Here is a 15,795-nt window from a genome sequence, read left to right as displayed (position 1 = left end):
CCACCGTTGAACTCAAGAAATCAGAAGATGGAGTATGTAAACTTCAACGAGCCATGGATAAATCGGTGTGTCGCCGAACAGGTCATCGATCACGACTTAGTCCGCCGTTTGGACCCCCACATTAACTGGAGTTCCTGTAAAACTCGGCGAGGTAAGTGACCACTTGGCGTGTCGTCGAGTGGTTCGGAGAAGAAAATTAATGTCGCCGAAAGGGCTAAACCGGATGGTTTTTAAAAGCCCAAAGGTTGAAAATTTCAAACTCTTTCACATTCCCTCACTTTTTAACGTCACAAAACCACACCCCCACTATATTTTCTAGATTTTTGCATTTTTACCACTCCCTAGTCATCGATCTTGTGTTTGGAGTCAGAAATCTTTGCCGCTTAGCATTTCAATTCATATATTCGGCATCAAATGTTGGTTTTTCCGAACCCCACAACTCGTATTTAGCGGTTAAACTCCATTGCATTGTTATAAATTGTTTTGAAGTGTGTTGGGCCTCTCTAAAGTCGTATATGTGTGCTTGATTGCTGATTTTAATTTTAATATCATGCCTGAAATGCCTAATTGTTAATTTCCCGAGTTTCGTGCTTAAAATTGATCGTAAATTGTTGGGTTTTGCTTCATTGTTGAATAGGTTTAGTCGAGTGAAGTATCAGAAACCCAAAATTGCATCAAATGACGTGCTTTTACCAATGATAAAGCGTTCAACATAATTCTTAAAGGCTTAAGTTGTCAAATTATTAATTTTGGCCAAACCGGGGGAAGTTTGAGTACCCCGGTGGCATGGGTCTTATGGGTCTGAGTCTAATTGATTTAGTGTATGGTTTAATTTTGTTTTTGGGGGCTGTGGGGTTGATTTTGGAAGTTGGGGTAGAAAGTAGGCACGTTCGGTAGTTTGGCATGCTGGATCTAGCTCACCGAACCACTCGGCGGTTCGCCAAAGTTTCCCCATATTGCCTTTAATTTCATGCTTATATTGAGTTGACTTCTATAACTTTCGGTGAGAAGCCTGAGTTCGCCAAGTGCACTCGGCGACTCAACGAATGTCTTTTTTGATCGCCTTTTCTACGCCCCTAACCCCTAAAATACACTATAACTTTCAACAGGCTTGTCTGTACTCGCCGAAAATTATTGGCGATTTTCCAAAAGCCCCCTCCCATCGCCGACATGCCAATTTTTGGGAAAATTTTAGCCAATCCTTTTGGCTAGCCCAATTTATCTCGCCAAAGTGATTCGGTGACTCGCCGATTCATTTGGTGAGTCTCTCTGCATTATGATTTATGTGATTTTTCTTGAAATGTTTCTAACTTTCTACGATGTTTTTGCAGATATGGCTAGAACCGCCACCCCGTAAAAGAGTATGGGGAATAGTGATTAATGAAGGCGTAGCCAATCCTCCTAAAAAGGGAAAGACGGCACCTCCTAAGGGAGGTAAGGGCAAGGGCAAGAGGCCCATATCTGAGGTTTCGGAGCACAACTCTGACAGTGAGGGAGATTCCTATGACTCCCAAGCTGGATTCTTTGAGCCAGATGACGACCAACCTCTATAGTCCTGGAGGGCAGAAATTTGTGCTAGGTCTCGCCCAGACTCATCGAGAGTTCCAGAGGCCACCCCTCTGGAAGCTGATACAGTGCAAACTCCGGCACTGACTGTGGTTCCAGAGCCACCAGTACAGGGTCCTTCTCCCCGGCTACTCAATAGATTAAAGCAGAGGGATTGAGGATAATTCTGGAAGAAAAGTTGTTGTCTACGGAAGGTTTAGTAGGCAGATATTCTATTGTGAGGGACACTTTACAGTTTCACAGGTTCGAGAAGTTGACCAGCCCGAGGCCCCTATATTCCTACATGGGTCCGAGAGTTATATACATCATATGATGAGTTGGTTCCCAAGGGAAAGAAGAAGGCCAGCACTTTCAGGCCGATAGCGTCTATCTTGGCACGGGGGATAGTAGTGAGATGCAGCCGCGATCATATCAACGTTGTATTGGAGACAGGGTCAGTCTTTGACTACCCTAATTTGGGTACCACTACGACTCCCTTGGATGATCTCAAGGGCTGGCTTGCCCCCTCATCTTTGATACCACCTCGAGATGGATTGAGGCTGGAGCTCCGATTGAGAAGAATGAGCTAAATGTAGTTACACAATACTGGTTTGGATTCATCACCAACTCAGTTTTGCCATCCCAGAATAAGTCCATCCTAAGGTGGCCTGCCTTGGGTCGATCATCTCCCGGAGGAGCATCGATTTGGGACTCATCATAGAGGAGGAGATGGCCATAAGGGCCAAGCAGAACCAAATGTCCCTTCCGTTCCCGGTCTTGGTTGGAGTGCCTTGTGATGAGAAGAGGGATATAAAGGTCACTCCCACATCCTCCACAGACATCCGGTGTATAGAGGCCGAGTACACTCGGGAGGAGGCAGACTGGAGGAGAGCAGCTCCAGTGGACGCATCCCCGGAGGTTGATGTTGAGACGATACCTGCAGAGGCACATTTCCCGACTCCAACCTTTGGGCCTTCAGGTGCACCTTCTTCCACTTCTTCCTCCCAAGCTCCTGGTGCTTCTACCAATTCCCAGCCCACAGAGATTACTCAGGCCATGATCCTGAAGATGGGTCACTTAGCCCATTTTGTGGATGTGAGGGCTACCAAATTGGAGGCTGCGGTACTGTGGATGATTGAGAGTGCTATCATGGCTACATTGACACCCCTCCGAGCATCTATTGACACTCTCACAGTAAGACTTGAGAGTTGTGAGAGTAAACAGGGGCGACTTCAGAGGTGACGACTTTGAAAGCCGAGGTTTATGATTTGTAGAAGGATGTGAACTCCTTGAATTCCACAGACTTAACTTCACTTCTGGAGGCAGTTGGTGATATTGATGCACCAGCTACTCTTGAGAATCCTCTAGCCACCACCAGAGACGTGCTGATGGATGATATGAAAGCTGATGAGTCAGAGGCAGAGACCGACGAAGAGAAGATAGAGGTGCCAGAGAAGACCATCTATGGGGACCTGCCTGACCTTGAGGAGACGATTGTACAATCAGTGATTCTGACATCGCTGACAGAGACGTCCATGGCAGGCACTAGTGGAGCCAGTGCTGCTGATGTGACACCGAGCAATGATGCCCCGATAGATGGAGCGACTGTGTAGACAAGACCCTTCTATACCTCCCTCTCTGTCATTTTTATTGACCTTTTAGTATTTTATTGCATTTAAGGACAACTGCTTTTTGTTTATGGTGGGGTGAGGTATTTCCATAACTACCTCTTGTGATTATCATTTTTTGTATTTATATTGGGTTTTGGGCTGTAAATTGTGTTTTAGCACTGTGTTGTGGATGTTTGAGCTTATGACTCCTTGTTTTAAATGCTAATGGTTTTTTACCCTTCTGAAAAATTTTGCCAGTTGTTGTTGTGCTTGATTGTGGTTGTTCTTATGCAAATTTGAGTGTCGGTTAGTATCAATACCTATGACTTGAATAGTGCTCTCAATCGAACAAAACTGAATGTGTGGCTATGATGAGGCCAAATAAAGTTGCATAGACAATATCTGAACTTTGTGCATCTCATTATAACTAGCCAGTTATCGAATTGAGTCTCTTCTGATGAACATTGCACACTAGCGAAAGTGTGGAGTCTTGTTTGATATTGGTGACAATGCATTGTGTGATGAGCTTACCGTGAACCTTGTGTGATGACACCTAGAATTTGCCCCATTGGTCCGATTGACTAAGTGATGCAAACTCTTGAAATGATCTTAGGCAACAATTTTGAAGATTGAAACAATTTGACAATATGTTTTTTTGTGGCCAACCTTGTGAGTGTATGAACTTTGCTTGAAACCCTTTTTGAGCCTTATCCTTTTCTTGGAAGAAACTTGATGCAATTGTAACCTCTCTTTGTCCATTCACCTATAATCCTCATGAAGTGTGGTTTGTTTGAATAGCCAACTTAGGCCAAAAGCCTAAGTTGGAAGTGTGGCGAAAAGAGAAGCTAAATCAAGAAGTACCCCTTTGTCCATGGTTTTGAAAAAGATGGAACCCCTCCATACAAAAAAGGAGAGAGAAAGAAGAAAAAGAAAAGAAGAAGAACGAAAAGTTGTGAAATAAATTTGTGAAAGTTGCAAAAGAAATGAGGTGTCCATTATTCTATGGGAAATGAATAATGGGGTGAATTTTGAGCATGGGTAAAAATTTCGAAGAAAAGGAAAGAAAGTGATGTTCATACCACATTTCATGAGGATAGCAGCCACTGAACCTAAATGACCATACCTTTACACTTAGCCCCGTTACAAGCCTTGAAAAGACCTTTTTGATCTTGAGTAAGCTGAAGCGAGTGTTGATTGAAAAATAAGGGAAAACCTATGGGTGAAGTCATTCATGTGCTCATCCTTGTGAGTGTGAGAGTTGTTAGTTATTTCGGAACTAAAATCTACTGAACAATTGTGTGAATATGAAATTATTCTTGTGTGAGGGCATTTGAATACCTTTGTTGAACTTGAACTTGCATTTGAAGCAAGTATTGTGAACTTGAGAATCTTTGATGATGGTGAATCACAACTTGAATCTTTAATTGAACAATTGATCCTTGCATGAGTTACTACTTGAGTCTCGTTGTGTGCATTCATGATTGAGTCTTTTGTAGGACTGCTTTAGACATCGTTTTTGAACTGTTGAGCTTGAGTTTTACTTGAAGACAAGAAAAATTTTAAGTAGGGTTTGTTGATGAGTCTGAGATTTGGACACATTTAGGACTTTATTTATATGGATTTAGTGTTCTCAAATGCTTATTTTGTGCCAATAACTGATGTAAAACCCTTTATTTCAAGGTATATGGATTAAGAAACAAAGCAAGAACACTAATTTACAAAGAGGAACAAAGCAAGCTGAAAGAATGAAGAAAATTAAGCCTGGTGATCGCCATGTCTACTTGGCGAGTCGCCGAATGGCTACTTGACCGCGTAAAGTTCAAGTGTGCCAAGCCCTGAAGGAAAGAACCAAGTTGGCGAGAAAAAGAGCAGTCGGTGGATCGCCGAGTGGTTCTGCGATGCATTGTCTGATCGCCCAAAGTTACAGAACTTGATGAAAGCGACCAAAGGGCGGCTCACCGAGTGATTCGGCGAGCCCGACTTACTTCGCCAAGTGACTCTTCGCAACATATTTTTTGGCAACTATAAATACATTTTTGAAAATTTAGTTTAGTATCAATTGAATAGTATCTGAGTTTATTATTATTATTTTTTTGATAGTTTTGAACTGTGAGACAAGTTTTCTGTAGTTTTTCCTAAGCTTTGGAGAATTGAAGTTTTTCACTTTCGAGAAATTGAAAGTGGTCTTTGATACTCTTAAAATTGGAACATTGTTAGGACAAAATCAATCTTACCCAGTTGATGGAAAAACAATTTGGTAACGATTTTTTTCTTTATATAATGTCTAGCTAAAATCCCAATTCTTGGGGTGTGATTATATTATTATGGGCTGATTTAGTTTATGGGTATTGCTAATTGTTAGTTTAAATGTTGTTTAGAAGTGAGTTCAATTAGTAATTGTGGTTTAATTTAAGAATTGTAGTTGCACATGCAGTTCTACCCTTGTGTTTTTGGTTTGCTCGAGAGAGATGTTTTAAAACTAAGCTTATTGATTGATAGTCAATGGGTACTGGGTTGACATGGGTTCAGCTCGAGAGAGTGTATCCTAAACTCAATCCCACATATTCAGCTCGAGAGAGTGAATGGAACTAAGGTGTGGGCTGTCCTTATTTTTCATGCTTGTTGATGTTCGAGAGAAGTTGATGAGTCCATGATTTGGACTCATCTAGGGCTTTATTTGGATAGATTTAGTGTCCACAAATGCTTATTTTGTGCCAATAACTTATGTAAAATCCTTGATTTTTAGGTACTTTGATTGAGGAACAAAGCATGGACATTAATGAGCAAAAAAGAACAAGGCAGCTGAAAGAACGAAGAAAAGAAGGTCTGTTGATCGCCTAATCCATTGGGCGAGTCGCCGAATGGCTATTAACTCACCTAAAGTTCCAGTGTACCAAGCCCTGAAGGAGAATGTCAAGTCGGCGAGAGAAAGGACCAGTCAGCGTGTCACCGAACGGTTCCGCGATGCAGTGTTGGATCGCCCAAAGTTACAGAACTTACGGATGCTTAAGGCGAAAGCAAAAGGCGATGGAATTGAACAAAAGACGGATCACCGAGCTGATCGGTGATCCCAACTTACTGCACCAAATGATCCTTCGTAGCATATTTTTGGCGACTATAAATACATTTTCAAACATTATATCTATCTATCGATCTATCTATCAATATATCTAAAAAAATTCATCATATAGAATTTTTCAGTTTGAACTGAGAGTATTGAGACAAAACTTTTCCTTAGCTTTGAAGAATTGAAGTTGTCCATTTTTGAAAAATTGGAAGTGGGTCTTTTAGATTCTTGAATTTGGACTTTGTAAAGACAAAATCAATTTTAACAAGTTGATGGAAACACAATTTGGTAACGATTTTTTTATGATGTCTAGCTAAAACCCCAATTCTTGAGGTGTGATTATGTGATTATGGGTTGATTTAGCTGATGGGTATTGCTAATTTTTCGTTTAACTGCTGTTTAGAAGTCATTTCATTCAGTAATCGTGGTTAATTAAAGGATTGTAGTTGAAAATGCAGTCCTACCTTCGAGTTTTTGGCTTGCTCGAGAGAAAGGTTTTAAAACCAAAATTGCTCAATTGATGGTCTGTGGGTATTGGGTTGTCATGGGTTCAGCTCGAGAGAGTGAATTCTAAATCCTTTTCCTCGGATTCAGCTCGAAAGAATGAATGGACTAAAGCGTAGGTTGTTCTTATTTTCTTGCTAGTTGGTGTTCGAGAGAAACTAACTTGATTCGGGGTAAATTGTTCAAGATAAATTTTATCCCCACTACAGTCTAGCTTATTCACTGATTTACAACTATTTACTAATAAATGCAATTACCCATTTATCTATATTATCCTATAATTGAATCACATCCCAAGAACCCGTCTCATTATTGTTAAATTCATGTTATTTGCTGCTGTTGTAGTTGATAATTACAATCAAAACTCCCTTGTTATTTGATATTCGTGTCACCCCTTAATTTGAATTATGTTTTTTAGTCGATAATGTCTATTCCTATGATTGACTTAACAAGATTCGTACTTTTTTATTGATTCTAAAACACGTACCACTCATTGTGGGATTCAACCACAACTCATTTAGTTGGGTTATATTACTGACTAACGATCATTGGCACATAGAATTGGATGAAGTGTCCTGATAAATGAAATCAAAATGGCACCGCTGCCGAGGAGTGTTGTTGGTTGAGAATTTTTAGTTAAGTTGAATTTTGTTCTTGTTAGTTGTAGTTGAATCTACTTATTTCTAGTTTTGGTTTGCTTGTTTGTGTGTTGAAACATGAAGTATCAGTGTGAACGGAAGCAATGGTAGCCAAGTAGGACACCAAGATGACATTGGCAACCTCAACGATGTCAATGAGCCTAATGCTGATGACCATCATCTTATGGGTGGAATTGGTTCCATTCGCTTGCCGTCTATTGAAGGGAACAGAGTGTTCCATATTACCAACACTATGCTTCAGCTCTTGCAATTGAAGGGGTTGTTTGGTGGTTTGGCTCATGAGGATCCCCATGAGCATATTAGAAACTTTGTAGATGTTTGAGGACCATTCTCCTTCAAGAAGATATCCCAAGAGTGGTCCGACTGAGATTGTTCCAATTCTCTCTGATGGGTGAAGCATGCAACCGGCTGGCTGAATTGCCACGAGACTGAATCACTTCTTGGGAAAAGCTTGGCATCGCATTTCAAGTGACATTTTTCCCTCCCTCGAAGATGATGACACTTTGGGACAGCATTCAGAGCTTCAAGCGTCTGGAAGCCGAGCCAATTCATGTTTTGGGAGTTATTTGTATAGATTTAGTGTCCTCAAATACATGTTTTGTGCCAATAACTGATGTAAAATCCCTGAATTTCAGGTATTTGGATTTAAGAACAAAGCATGGACACTAATGTGCCAAAAGGAATAAAGCAAGCTAAAAGATTAAAGAAATGAAGGCCTGGTGATCGCCGATGTCATTCGATGAATCACCAAATTGCCACGATACCGCCTAAAGTTAAAGAATGTTGGAGCTAAACTGGGGGGTAATTTTGGCAAGCAGCAGTTCCATTCGGCGTGTTGCTGATCCATTCAGCGAAGGATGACCTGGTCGCCAAAAAAGCTAAAGAAGATTTAAACAAGTGCTGATGGGCGAGATAGAACGAAAAAGGGTGACTCGTGGAACTAATCGGTGATCCCGATCTGGATTGACTAAAGTACAGTAGTCAGACCAAGGAAAAGTGAAAAATGAAGGAGAGATAAAGAATAATCGGCGAGTCGCCGAACAGTCGGTGAAACCTGACTTACCTTGCCAAGTGGTCTTAAATTGCTACACTTCAGTTTTGTTTAAAATGAATTTTTTTAGAGAGAAAAAGCATTCAGAAAATGGGAAAAAGAGAAAATTAAGAGCAAAATCATTACCATTGGGATTTTCAGGGGATTTTAGAAAGATTCTTGGTTGAGATTTTGTAATAGAGAAGATTTTAGTAATTTCTAACATTTGAATTTCAATTACCCAACTGTACAAGACATGGAAGATATTGATTTTCTTAATTTTGCTATGAGTGGCTAAAACCATGTTGTTGGGGTTTCGACTATGAAGCCAATTGTTGAATTTTACTAAGTAGGTGGCGTTGAATTACAAATAATGGTGTTAATTTGAAGTGGGTTTGAGTTGCTCCTGTGTTTTGAGATTGAGTTGCATGTTTAGTGTGACAAGTTCAGTGTTGTGCGCTTGCTAGAGAGAGAAGGGAAGAGCTAAAGTAGCAAATCTTAGCATCCTTATTAGTGGGTTACCATTGTTTCAGTTTGAGAGAGTGAAACATGGGATCTATCATTTCTATTCGTCTCGAGAGAGTGGATTTGATGAGGACCAAGGGATGGGCATCTTCCCATTAGTGTTGAAGTTCGAGAGAACTCGAGATAGAAAAGGTAATTGTTCGATAGAAAGTTACTTTACATATGGTCTGACCTACCCACGACAAATTATCCCTATTGTGAGCATTAATATTCACCTACTAAGTTAAAATTCGACAATTTGTTTGTCATTACCCCAAGTCTTACTTTACTATTTGTGTTGAAGTGTGAAATTGGAAATGATAATTGAAATTTGGTATATGAAATTAAAACCAAAAAGGTGTAACTAGTATTCAATTGAAAAGATTGTTGTCACACTTTCAGTATTGAATTAGAAGGAAAGACTACTCCCTGTGGAATTCGACCCCAACTCACTAGTTGGGTTATATTACTGACTAACGATCGTTAGCACTTAGTATTCGTCGAAGTGTCCTGATACGTTAATCAAATAGGCGCCACTGCCGGGGAGTAGCATTACTTACAGTTCTTTGATTGAAGGTTTGACACTCTTGAATTTGTGGTTGTAGTTGAATTAGCTTTGGCTGCTTTGTGTAAGTATTGGTTGAACTACATGGAAGTGAGCATGAGTGAGAAAGAGATGAATGAAAGTCAAGCAAGTCATTGGGATGGTATCGACGATATCAAGTGTTTATAACCCAGCTCAATCGGGTGGGATGAGTGCAATTTTCATCCCACAAGCTGATGAGAATGCATTGTTTGAAGTCACTAGCACAACTCTTCATATACTCCAAATGAGAGGACTATATGGAGGGATAGAACACGAAGACCCGCATGAGCATGTACGAAACTTTACAGAGGTTTGCATCCCATTTTCATTCAAAAATGTGTCATAAGAGTCAATCCGACTGCGGTTATTTCCACTATCCTTAACGGGAGATTCTAGTAAGTGGTTAGCCGAGTTACCAAACAATTCCATCACATCATGGGAGGAGCTAAGTATAGCATTCAATACAAGGTTCTTTCCTCCATCAAGGATGATGAAACTTAGAGACGATATTCAAAGTTTCAAGCGACGGGACGGGGAACCTATCCATGAAACATGGGTGAGGTTTAAGAAACTCTTACTTAAATGCCCAACTCATGGGCTACCAAACGATTTGTTACTCCAATATTTTTACCGGAGTCTTGATTCGGTTAATAAAGGAGTGGCTGATCAATTGGTACGAGGAGAAATAATGTTACAATCATTTGAGGTGACTTCGTTCCTTCTTGATGACATGACCAAAATTAACCAAGCGTGGTACACCCAAGAGGGTCAAGTCTCTCCATTTTGTTTTAGATTAATGCAAGAGCAACTTGATAAAGAGAGAGAGAGATGAAAACATCAAGAAGATGTTAACCCAAATGGAATTCTACAAGATCATATGAAGGGGACATGTACAGTGTTTAGAGTTGAGGACGGTTCTTCTTCCGGTTACTCAAGGCCGGGGGAGAACCAAGGTTGGAACTTCAAGAGATATGAGGAGGGTTTCTACCAACGCTATCTACAGCGAGGTCGAAATCAAGGTTGGAACTATCAGAAGTGAGAAGAGCAAAGGAGATACTATCAAGATTGGGTTGAGCAAGGTTATTATTGGAGAAGGGGAGATGATCATTATGAGAACCATACTCACTCGAGTGAGAGCCCAAAATCGAAAGGGAGTCCAAGTAGTCCTCCGGTGAATGACTTGTTGTCACGCATACTTGATAAAGTTAAAGGTTTAAATGATTTGTTTAAACGGATGAAGGATGACTTTTCATCATTAAACAGTAAAGTGAACTCTCATGTCGACGCCATCAAGATACTTGAAGGTCAGTTGAGTTTACTGTCCGCACAATTGAAACCAAAGTTCGCAATGGAAAATAACAATAAAGAGCTGGCAGTGGTTACTTGTAGCGGAAAAGTAGCAATAGGTGATGTGACGGGAAATGAAGAAGCTCAAAAGCATGGAGATGATAAAGGCATGGAGGAACAAGAGATATTTATCCATCAAAGCATTGCCAAAGAACCACAAAGAGAAGTGGAACAACACATCCTAATCCCAAAAGTCATGCAACCTTTACCCAAAATACCTCCCCCATTTTGCCAACGCCTAAAGAAGAAGAATAATGATGAGAAGCTCAAGAAGTTCTTATCAGTGTTTATGACATTATCAATTAATATTCCCCTTTTGGAGGCATTGTGGGAAATATCGGGATACGCCAAGTTCATGAAAGAATTAGTCAAAAAGAAAAGAAGCTTGGATTTTGAGGCAATTGAAGTTTCCCACACTTGTAGTTCAATTATAACTAAGGAGCTGATAAAAAAGAGAGAAGTTCCTGGGGCAATCACCATTCCTTGCACCATTGGCATGCTCAAATTTGCTAAAGCATTATGCGATTTGGGAGCAAGCATCAACTTAATGCCCTATGCGATCTACAAACAACTAGGGTTGGGTGAACCGAAAGCAACCACAATGAGACTATTGTTGGAAGACCGTTCAATCAAACATCCCGTGGGGATACTTTATGACATGTTGGTGAAGGTCAATCGGTTCATTTTCCCGATTGATTTGTTCATTCCAGATTGTGAAATAGATGATGAAATTCCCATTATTCTGGGAAGACCATTCCTAGCAACCGAAAGAGCATCGGTTGATGTTGAAAGCAGAGAATTGAAATTTCAGGTGATGAAGATGAAGTAACCGTCAATGTTTGTAAATCAATGTAACACTCAAGTGATATTCATATGGTGTCCACCATTGATGTAATTGGTGAGGCGGTATCTAGCGTGAGCCATTTGATGTGCATAAGCGAACCACTTGAAGTCATGCTTGCTAGCTATGATGAATTTGAAATTCAAGGCTATGAAGAGGTAGTAACTGCTATTTTAGGTTTGGGAGGATATTCAAAGACTCCATCAAAGTTAGACATTGATTTGAAAAATAGAGAGAGTCCTCCCGCAAAGCCATCAACAGAAAAACCACCAAATCTGGAATTAAAAGTACTTCCCCCCATCTCCGATATGCTTTCTTGGGGGAAATAACACTCTACCGGTGATCATTGCAGCTGAATTGCTTGAATGGCAGGTGAAATTGCTTCTTGAGGTGCTACGAAGGCATATCAAAGCTATAGGTTGGACCATAGCTGACATAGTGGACATTCCTCCCAGTATTTGTACTCACAAAATTCTGCTTGACAGTGATGTAAACTGAGTGTCGAACATCAGTGGAGATTGAACCCACCAATGCAAGAAGTAGTGAAGAAGGAAATTATAAAGTGGTTAGACGTAGGTGTGATCTACCCTATTGTGGATAGCAAATGGGTAAGCCCGGTGAAATGTGTACCAAAAATGAGAGGTATCACAGTGATCCTAAATGAAAAAGGGGAGCTTGTATCTATGAGGTCGGTGACCGGATGGAGGGCATGCATGGATTACCGAAAGTTAAACTCGTGGACTGAACAGATCAGTTTCGCATGCCCTTCATGGATCAAATTCTTGATCGGCTTTCAGAGAGAAGTTGGTATTGCTTTTAGGATGGGTATTCCGGTTACAACCAAATCTCCATTGCTTCGGAAGACCAAGAGAAAACCACCTTCACATGTCCCTATGGGACTTTTGCCTTTAAAAGGATGCCATTCGGATTATGCAATGCTCCGACAACATTCCAATGTTGCATGTTATCTATCTTTGCTGACATGGTGGAGGATTCAATGGAGGTATTTATGGATGACTACTCAGTTGTGGGTGATAATTTTGAGGCATGTTTAGAACACTTAGGACAAGTTCTCCAAAGATGTATGGAGACAAACTTGGTTCTCAATTGGGAAAAATGTCATTTCATGGTTAAAGAAGGGATAGTACTTGGTCACAAAGTGTCGTAAAAAGGGCTAGAGGTTGATAAAGCGAAGATTGAAGTGATTGAGAAATTACCACCATCAATTTCGGTGAAAGGGGTTCGTATTTTCTTAGGTCATGCCGGTTTCTACCGGAGGTTCATCAAAGACTCATCAAAGATTGCACATCCTCTATGCAAACTCTTAGAGAAAGAGGTGAAATTCCAATTCGATGATGCTTGTATGGTGGCTTTCCGGTGCTTGAAGGGGAGATTAGTATCCACCCTGATCATTATTAGTCCTGATTGGTCAGAATCTTTCGAGGTAATGTGTGATGCTAGTGGAACGACATTGGGTGTTGTGCTGGGGTAAAAACACAACAAACTATTTCACCCAATTTACTACACTAGTAAGACTCTAAACAGTGATCAACATAACTGTATTATTATTGAACAATAGTTGCTTGCGGTAGTGTATGCATTTGAGAAGTTTCGGGTATACTTGTTAGGTACTAAAGTGATTGTTCACACCGATCATGCTGCATTCTGTTACCTAATGGCAAAGAAGGATGCAAAGCCAAGGTTGATAAGGTGGGTGTTTGATGAGTCCACAAATTGGACTCATTTAGGGCTTTATTTTGATAGAAATAGTGTCCTCGAATGCTTATTTTGTCTCAATATCTGATGAAAACTCTTAAGTTGCTGGTATTTGAAGTTTTAGTAGAAACATTGATACTTAGGCGCAAAAAGAAACAAAAAGGCTGAAAAAGAGTGAAGAAGTTGAAGCATGAGCTCCGCCAAGCACACTTGATGAATCGCCAAAGGGACATATTCTGTCCTTTGTTCCAGTATGCGAAGCCCTAAAGGAAGAGGATAAAAAAGGCAATGATAGGAGCAGTCGGCGCTTCGCCGAATAGTTTCGTGAAGCAGTACTATACTGCCCAATGGTCCAAAACATGAAGATGCTGAAGGCAAGCACGAAACAATGATGAGACAGAAGAAGGGAGAGTCGCCGAGTCATTCGGCGACCTCGAGTAACTTCGCCGAGCAATCCGCCAACATTAATTTCTGAAGTCTATAAATACTTAACTTTTTATTAATTTTAGGGAGTCAATTTTACTATTATAATTTCCAGAATAGAATAGTAGTTTTTGGGACATTTTTCTCTCAAGTTTGGAGAGGGTTTTTGAGAGGGAATTTATTTCCATTTAAAGCGTAGCCTAGTCACTATTATCTTGCAAATTTCCTATCGAAAGCATGTACCCAATGATTTATCTCAAATTGTATTGCGGTCACACCCCAAGAACTTTTTGCCCATACTTGATTTTCTTGTTAATTTTTGCTATTTTTACTACTTGTGACAAAACCCCCATTTGATATTTAACACTTTAGTGTTGCCCCCTTTAATTTACTATGTTTTTGTTCGTTAATATCTTTAGCTACGACTAGTTAGAGCTAAACTTTATTTTTCTATTGATTCTCAAAACCACTCCCTTGGGACGGCCCCAACCCTTGGTTGGGTTATTATACTATTGCACGATCGTAGACACTTGAATTAGAAGTTGTGTCATTGAATACGGCAAACATCATAATGGCACCGCTGCCGGGGAGTGGTGTTATTTGAGAATTTTTAGTTTAATAGAATTTTTGTTCTTCTTAGTTGTAGTCTACTTACCTAATTTTCAGTTTTGTTTTGAGTGTTTGTGTGCCACAACAGGACATATGAGTGCAAACGGGGAGAATAGTTGCCAAGCGGGTAACTCAAGAGGTGGTGTTTTTCATCAAGACGACATCAATGATGCTAATAGTGTTTATAACTCTACCGATATGGGAGAGATGGGTGCAATTTGCATGCCAGAAGCTAACGGAAAGGTAATGTTCGAAGTTACCAGTGCAATACTCCACATCATACATTCAAGAGGTTTATTTAGAGGGCTAGAGCATGAAGATCCTCACGAACATGTATGGAGCTTTGTGGAAGTGTGCACCCCTTTATCATTAAAAAACCTATATGAAGAATCCATACGGTTTCACTTATTTCCATTATCATTGACTGGGGGAGCTACTAAATGGTTGGTTGAGCATCCCAACAACTCCATTGAATCATAGGAGGAGCTGGTTATGGCATTTCATGAAAGATTCTTCACACCATCAAGAGTGATGAAGTTGAGAGATGATATTCAGAATTTCAAGCAAAATGAGGGTGAACCAATTCACGAGTAATGGATTAGGTTCAAGAGATGTTTGCATAAGTGCCCAACACATGGAATGCCAGGTGAATTGCTGCTCCAATACTCTGGACTTAGTTAACAAAGGGATAGCTAATCAATTGGTGCAAGGAGGAATAATGTTACAATCATTTGAAGTAGCCTCATTTCTCCTAGATGGTATGACTAAAGTAAACCAGGCATGGTATACCAAAGATGATCAAATTTCCCCACTATGTTTCAGGTTAACGCAAGAACAAATCGAAAAAGGGAGAGGGACAAAAACATCAAGAAGATGTTATCTCAAATGGAAATCCTACAAAAACACATGAATGGGACACGGGGAGTATTTCGAGTTGAGGATGGTTCTTCTTCCGGTTACTCAAGACCGGGAGAGAACCAAGGTTGGAACTGCAGAAGATACGAGAAGTGTTGCCACCCACACTATCAACCGCAGTGTGGAAATCAAGGTTGGAATTACTATAGTGGTTAATAACCAAGGAGATGTTGGCAAGATAGGGGTGAGCGGGATGATCAAGGGAAGACCATACTTATTTTAGCAAAAGCCTGAAATGTAAAAGGAGTGCAAGTACTCCTCGGGTAAATGATTTGTTATCACGCATACTCGATAAAGTCGAGGGCTCTGATGATTTGCTAAAACGGATGAAAGATGACTTTTTATCATTGAACAGTAAAATGAATTGTCATGCTGATGCCATCAAATGCTGGAAGGTAAATTGAGTCTATTATCAGCTCAATTGACGTCCAAAACACCG

The 15,795-nt window shown here is 40.3% G+C and overlaps 2 protein-coding genes across 2 annotated transcripts; both read left to right on the top strand.

The window, feature by feature from the left end:
* The first annotated feature begins 10,476 nt into the window (after positions 1-10,476).
* LOC125838475 (uncharacterized) lies at positions 10,477-11,681 on the top strand. Its single transcript, XM_049517522.1, has 2 exons — positions 10,477-10,635; positions 10,746-11,681. The coding sequence occupies exons 1-2, from the start codon at positions 10,477-10,479 to the stop codon at positions 11,679-11,681; spliced, it is 1,095 nt and encodes a 364-aa protein (XP_049373479.1).
* Positions 11,682-12,223: 542 nt separating this feature from the next.
* On the top strand, positions 12,224-12,748 carry LOC125838474 (uncharacterized). The gene has a single exon (XM_049517521.1). It carries the CDS (start codon positions 12,224-12,226, stop codon positions 12,746-12,748), a length of 525 nt encoding a protein of 174 aa, XP_049373478.1.
* The last annotated feature ends 3,047 nt before the right edge of the window (positions 12,749-15,795 follow it).

Source organism: Solanum verrucosum, unplaced genomic scaffold, assembly GCF_900185275.1.
Source record: "Solanum verrucosum unplaced genomic scaffold, falcon-dt-bn FXZP01000286.1, whole genome shotgun sequence".
NCBI classification, from domain to species: Eukaryota; Viridiplantae; Streptophyta; class Magnoliopsida; order Solanales; family Solanaceae; genus Solanum; species Solanum verrucosum.
Note: the sequence above shows the minus strand (reverse complement) of the source record. Positions and strands in the feature narration are given on the sequence as shown.

Coding starts and splice junctions, on each gene's coding strand:
- LOC125838475 (XM_049517522.1), top strand. CDS start 10,477: ATGAGGAGGGTTTCTACCAACGCTATCTACAGCGAGGTCGAAATCAAG. Junction 10,636..10,745: donor TGAGAACCATACTCACTCGA/GTGAGAGCCCAA, acceptor AAACGGATGAAG/GATGACTTTTCATCATTAAA.
- LOC125838474 (XM_049517521.1), top strand. CDS start 12,224: ATGCAAGAAGTAGTGAAGAAGGAAATTATAAAGTGGTTAGACGTAGGT.